At 37.1% G+C, this 6,491-nt stretch overlaps 1 protein-coding gene across 3 annotated transcripts; it reads right to left on the bottom strand.

The window, feature by feature from the left end:
• Positions 1-398: 398 nt before the first annotated feature.
• Positions 399-4,364, bottom strand: LOC121977554 (CDPK-related protein kinase-like). Of its 3 annotated transcripts, XM_042530063.1 has the most exons (5): positions 3,405-3,486; positions 3,064-3,105; positions 2,856-2,964; positions 2,619-2,697; positions 399-449 (listed from the first exon to the last, which is right to left on the bottom strand). In XM_042530063.1, the coding sequence occupies exons 1-5, from the start codon at positions 3,407-3,409 to the stop codon at positions 421-423; spliced, it is 264 nt and encodes an 87-aa protein (XP_042385997.1). In that variant the 5' UTR covers positions 3,410-3,486; the 3' UTR covers positions 399-420. The 3 variants fall into 3 exon arrangements, 1 of the variants encoding a protein (XP_042385997.1); XR_006110922.1 differs by lacking the exons at positions 399-449; positions 3,405-3,486 and adding an exon at positions 3,882-4,364 and having other exon boundaries at positions 2,620-2,697; XR_006110923.1 differs by lacking the exons at positions 399-449; positions 3,405-3,486 and adding an exon at positions 3,882-4,364 and having other exon boundaries at positions 2,620-2,677.
• Between the last annotated feature and the right edge of the window lie 2,127 nt (positions 4,365-6,491).

Below are 6,491 nucleotides of genomic sequence, written 5' to 3'. Positions count from 1 at the left end.
TGTAATATTGTATGTTAATAACACCAGTTTTGGCAGCGGTAAATGACCGATGTAATATTAGTTAATAACACCGGTTTTGCAGCGGTGGAAAATCGATGTAATATGTATATTTTTTAATAGCACACATTTGATTTCCGAAACAATGAAAAACTAACAATAAAAAAAATACACAAATATTCACAAATTATACAAATATTCTTCATTCAATAATATCCATAAAATACACAAATATTCACAAATTATATAAATAATCTTCTTACAACAATATCCATAAAATACCCAAACATTCTTTTTACATCAAAAGCTAGCTAATAGATATCAAAATCCAGGTAGAACATTCTTTTAACACATCAAGGTAGAACCGCACTTCAAATGTAATCTAGCATGCATTCAACCCACTCGAACCGCACTTCATCAATTTCAACTCTGGGGTACTTGAGATTTGTAAACTGTAAAAACACATAAATCCACCATATGTCAAATAACTAAAACAAATGTGTACATGTATCAAATAAAATAGAATACTGAGTTTTTAAAGGTTGTTGTGGAAGATAACGAATATAACATAGAATCTAAAACTTTCATATATGACACTTATATATGCTGCTTAGAATATAACATAGATAATTTGCTCCTTCTAATTCAAGTGTACAGATTGATAAGAACCGACAACATCATACAACAACTTACTAGGCATGATAATGGTTGGACAAAGAAATATGACTACACAACAAATCCAATGAAGGAAGCATAGAAGAACAAAGCTACCTCTGATGAAGAGATATACTATTTATTGTACTACCTCTGATGCCATCTTAGTATCCTGAATATCCTGCACAAAGCCCCCTATTTTCTGTGATTTCTGCTACCAACCACAGCAGCAAGGAATGTGGCAAGAAGGCAGTTGCTGAAAATATAGCAACGCCCAACTGTATGGAACCTTTCAGTGCTGAAAATTACAATCTAAACTGAAATTTTAGGAGAAATTGGCATAGAATAATAGGAGATTACCACGATAAGGCAAAGCGAACATAGGAAAAACAAGATATAACCAGTTAAGTTGCGCAGCCTAGTGTTAACTTTTGCTTCATGGTATGTAAATATGGCAGTTGTTACAAGTGCAAATGGTTGATACACAATTGTGAGAACTCTTGTAGGGTGATACTTCTGAAATATGAAGGAACAACATCAATAAGGAACTAACATAGGTACATAAGAAATATAGCGATATCAAATTCATTATGATCAAGCTAAAAACCAAGAATAGGTTGTCAAATTTTGTTCGATGCTGAAAACTCTAAGAGGTAACCTATGAAATTTACTAGAATACAAAGGTCAACTGATTATGTTTTTCATTAGTTCTCTCCCAAGTTATGTAACTTTGTTGAAATTCAATAAAAAGATTACTCTCAAGTCGCCATAAACTAATTTTTCCAAAAAGAAAACGAAGTATTCTCAAGGATCCATGAGGAGGAAGAAGTCAAACTTAACCATACATCCTCCCAAGTACCAAGACTCTACAGGTCAATAATACATAAAAGTTTTAACCATGCCAGTGGAAAGACCTTCTCCGTTTGGTGCTACAAGATTTGAAATTTAAGCACACATTTATCGGGTTTGTAGAGTAGTAGCTCTAAGATATCCATATTGGGTTTGCCTTCTAAGTCATCTATTGCTATATCAATTTTTGAACCTTTAATTGTTAGTTTAAAGGCACTATACATTGTAGATCCCTTAATGTTCAAGACACATAGATCTAACACTTGCATGCATTATTCATTGAGTTGAAATTTTGCCTTCTAATATTGTTAAATACTTCTATCTTGTTTTCATGTTAAACCTGGTATTTAATCCTTCCCCATTCTACATTAGCATTGCTTAAGTTTGTTGTGGAAATTCCATCTCATGCACTAACCCATATCAACTGAGGATATTTGGGTTATCAATGTATGGATAATTGAGAGTAATTATCAGGTCGAAATAGTTTCTTAGTAACAGTGGATGCTATAAGTTGTCACAAAACAATTTGACATATGATTCAAGAATGATGTGAACAAACAAGTAACTACTGTATAAAATTCTATAAATCCAAAGCCAACTAAAGAATAATTGAAAAGACCTGCTAGAAAAATTTGAAACAATTTCAATTGGCATCTTGAGGTGATCAAACTCAAAAATGTCTTCCAAGTAGCCAAGTTAAATATGAGTGCCACACGATGTTGACAATTATTAGTTTGTAACCCTTCCCACTTTTCTCTTTCCAATCTAATATTACTTATATCCTATTCAAGATTATTATTACTTCTCATCATTTGCTATTGTACTTTGATAGATTTATGTTAATGCAACAATTCTTACATGATGCTTTCATAAAAAATAAAAGCTGAAAAAAGAGGACTCTATTCCATTACAGCAAAAATCTGTAAAATACCTAAAATATAATGCAGAAAATGATAGGTTGAATGACACATTCAAAAACTTCAGTGGCAAAGGAAACTCACAACAAATGGTACCAGAGAAAACAACAAAAGGAATCCATAACAAAATAGGATAACATTTTCATGTTTAACATCACCAAAAAAGCAATCAACTAGACCATGCCACTAAACAATGCTCACTTGGTTTAACAAAATCGGAAAGGCCAAAATCAATCAACTTCATCTGAGCATTTTCATCTCTAGTGGTGAAAAGAAAATTCTGTTGTTAAATACAAGGAAGAAATATTAACAGCGCTGAAAAATATATGTTGAAAAAGAAATGAACATTAGAATACCCTAAGTTGCTCCTGTAAAATAAGAGATCTAAAGTAATATCATGTCTGCATAAATTGAATCAAAGTTCTCTATGATACAAACCTCTGGCTTTAAATCACTATGCACAACACCTTGAAGATGACAAAAGGCGATTACACTCAGTATTTGAATAACTATAGCTTTTGCATCCTCCTCTGAGTACCTTCCACCTCTTGAGAACACAAGGGAAAAAAAGCAATCAAAAGTTATTAATTTTCAAATTCAAATAATTAAATAGATATAATTATGGCCAATAAAATCACTTTTTTACCTGGATAAAATTCTTTCTAATAATTCTCCACCTTCACATAATCTGGAAAAGAGAAAAATATATTGTTGAGTTCCAAATTAACAGAAGTACTACATAATTTTTTTTAAAAAAAAAATTACTGCCCATCATCTTAGAAGTGTTCATTTTAAAATTTGTATGGAAAAGTATTATCATTTTTCCTTAGTGCAGGATACAAAGTGGAAAGCAAAGAGGCATATTAGTAGGATACTACATGCAAAAAGTTTTGGATATATCAACTCTATCTTGTGACATGGAACAAATATCATATGTAGAAACGTTGTTATTCATTGTTAAGTTAAATAGAGTTAATTAAGACATACTCCATGACTACGTAGACGTTAAGTGCATCCTCACATGCATCATAAAATTTGACAAGATTATTATGGTTGGACAAGGCTTTCAGGATTTACTTGAAAATATATTACAAATTATATTTTGGCATTTTTGGTTAATTTTTTTTTTCAAAAAAAAAAACAAGAACCAAATATAATTAAACTATCAAACTCATCAAACCAAAGCAAGACATAGAAACCAAAATTTAAATCATGTTCTTTTCGATTTTCTACATGGAACCAAATAATGGAGGCCTCAGATAAAATGACCAACATCATTCTACAAGCCACTGCTACTAGATCAATACACTATGACAGTATGAATAAACTTGATATTCATCTAGTTAATAAATGGGAATCAGGAGGCACAAAATGTCAAAGTTGTAGCATGCGTAAGAAACAAGAAACTCAAAGAACAAGACATACAATGAGGCATAACAAAATGATTTAGGTCAAGGAGTCTACCTGTCCAATAATGACTGCCTTGACTTCATCAAAGGAAGTCAAATGAAGAGGATTAAATATAAGGTGGGGCGGAGGGTAGATAGGGACGCTGCCGCGCATCTCCATCTCCATAAACTTGTACAAGTTCTGCGCGTAGGGTTTCTGAAGCTCGCCGGGGAGAGCCTCCAGCCATGTCTCCTCGACCAAGAGCTCTCCCAGCTTCACATAGGGATCGGAATGAGTACCTTTCCTTGTCGCGATCCTTTCAGAACAGATACTGAGGTTTCGCTTCCATCGGGAAAGGGATCGGCCGACGTCGACCCTCTTCGCCCTCTTCGCCTGCTCCGACGTGAGTGCGGAGGGGTGTTCACCGGCGACGAGAGGAGGGGCGTGGAGGGTGGAGAGGGGGGATTTGAGGGTCATGGATTCCGGGGAGAGGGAGATCGGGCGGAGACGCTTTGGCGAGCGGAGAAGCTCGCCTAGGGCTTTGGAGGAGGAAGCCATGGCTTCGGGATTGAAAGTTGGAAGACCAGGTAAATAATTGGGTATATTTATCATGCATTTCCTAAACCCATAGCGGGAGTATCTTTAGGGTTCCCAGGACACAACGCCCCTTTTTAATCTAGCACGGAGAGCTCAAAGGCCTTCTTCAGAAGGCCTCTCCGGTGCTCGAAAAAGGTCACCTGCCGGCTGGCCAGTTTCTCTATCCTCCTCATCTGCGTCTTCCCCCTCACCATGTCGACCGATTAGTCGATAACATACCCGGAGGCAGCGCCGAATCCTACCGTGAGCAGCAAAATCAGCGAGCAAGGAGCTCCGATCAGTCCTAGCCACACAAGGATCGACAAGGAGGGATCAAATCAGAAGAAGGAGATGAGGAATCGAGGTTACCAGATATGAGATCAAGTAAGAGTGGAGGAGGGCTACTTCTAGTGACTCGGCGATGACTCCAATCCACACAGGCAGCCTCTTCTTACCCAGAGGAGGAGATGGAGGAGATGCGGTGTGGTTGGCTGAAGAAGCAAGGGCATCGTGCGTCGATCTAGGAAGGGGAAGAGGGAGATGAGGCTGAGAGAGATGGTGGACGGCGCGATATAGGTTTAGGTTTGGAGGAAATATTGAAGTGTTGCAAATTTGGCTTAAGTATTGGTGGGAAAAATAAATTATTTTATTTTATCATAGACACCGGGTTTTAAAAACCGCTATTAAAATCGGTATCTATTAACAAAAAAAAGGCGCTCATATACATCAGCTTAAAAAACCGATGTCTATGAGCGAAAATCTGCGCTTATAGACACCGATTTTTGGAAAAATCGGTGTAAAATACTCAAAGACATCGGTTTTTGCTTAAAACCGATGTTGTTCCACCGATGTCTATGAGGGTTTTTCTTGTAGTGCTACCATGCCGTGATACCCATTACTACCTCGATCACATGTTGTTGTTGAATCTGCCAAAGCAGAGCAATGCATATTATCTTAGTGGGGTGCGGAGGGACAATCTTGGTCCCGCCTATCAATGCATGGGTGAGTACAAACTCAATCAGATTGAGTAAAACTAATTAAACTCAATTAGATCGGGTTTTACTATATGCATTTTTCAATGGTTGGTAGATAGGTCAAAATCACATTTATATTAATTCTTGGGCGATTTAGCCAAAGCTAACTCAAGTTTTAATATATATGCGGATCTTGATCCTATAAACAAGAGTTGCATAGAGATGTAATTGGTAATTAGTTACCTATTGATCATACTAAGTCTTGGGCGATTTAGCCAAATTTAACTCAGGGTGTAGTATGATGTGGATCTTGTCCCGCAATAATTATAGCTAGTTGGTTAGAATCTAATGAGTGTGGTTTGACCACATCCATGACATGATTCTACAAAGGTTCTATAATTCAGTGGGAGCATCATTTAGTTAAAGGCCTAATTAAATGATTAGTAAAATATGATTATTTATTTTCTACATTTTCTGTTGTAGATTGTCATGTCGTCAAACATGAACACCTTCTCCCTGTGTTCTGTCCTTGATAAGGACAAGCTCAATGGGGCTAACTTCCTGGACTGATATAGGAACATGAGAATTGTTCTCACACAGGAACGAAAACTGTACGTCCTGGAGCAGCCCATTCCCGAGGCACCTCCTGCCACTGCCACGCGAGCTGACTGTGATGCTTATAAGAAGCATCAAGATGACGCATTAGATGTGTCCTATCTCATGCTCGCGACCATGAACTCTAAGCTTCAGAAGCAACATGAGTTGATGGGTGCTTATGATATGGTTGAACATCTTCGTCAACTATATCAAGGACAAGCTAGGCACGAGAGATTCGAGATCTCTAAGGCACTGTTTCAGTGCAAGATGCAAGATGGGACTCCCGTAAGTCCATATGTACTCAAGATGATTGGGTACATAGAAAACCTACAGAGGTTGGGATTCCCCCTTGGCCAAGAGCTTTCCACTGATTTGGTCTTGCAATCCTTGCCAGAGAGCTACAGTCAATTTGTCATGAACTACAACATGAATGAAATTGATAAGCCACTACCTGAGCTTCTGAGTATGTTGAGAACTGCTGAGATCAACCTTAAGAAGGTTAAGCCCAACTCCATTTTTATGGTGTAAAAGGGCAAAG

This window comes from Zingiber officinale, chromosome 4B, assembly GCF_018446385.1.
Source record: "Zingiber officinale cultivar Zhangliang chromosome 4B, Zo_v1.1, whole genome shotgun sequence".
Classification (NCBI taxonomy): Eukaryota; Viridiplantae; Streptophyta; class Magnoliopsida; order Zingiberales; family Zingiberaceae; genus Zingiber; species Zingiber officinale.
This window is presented reverse-complemented; position numbering and strand designations above follow the sequence as displayed.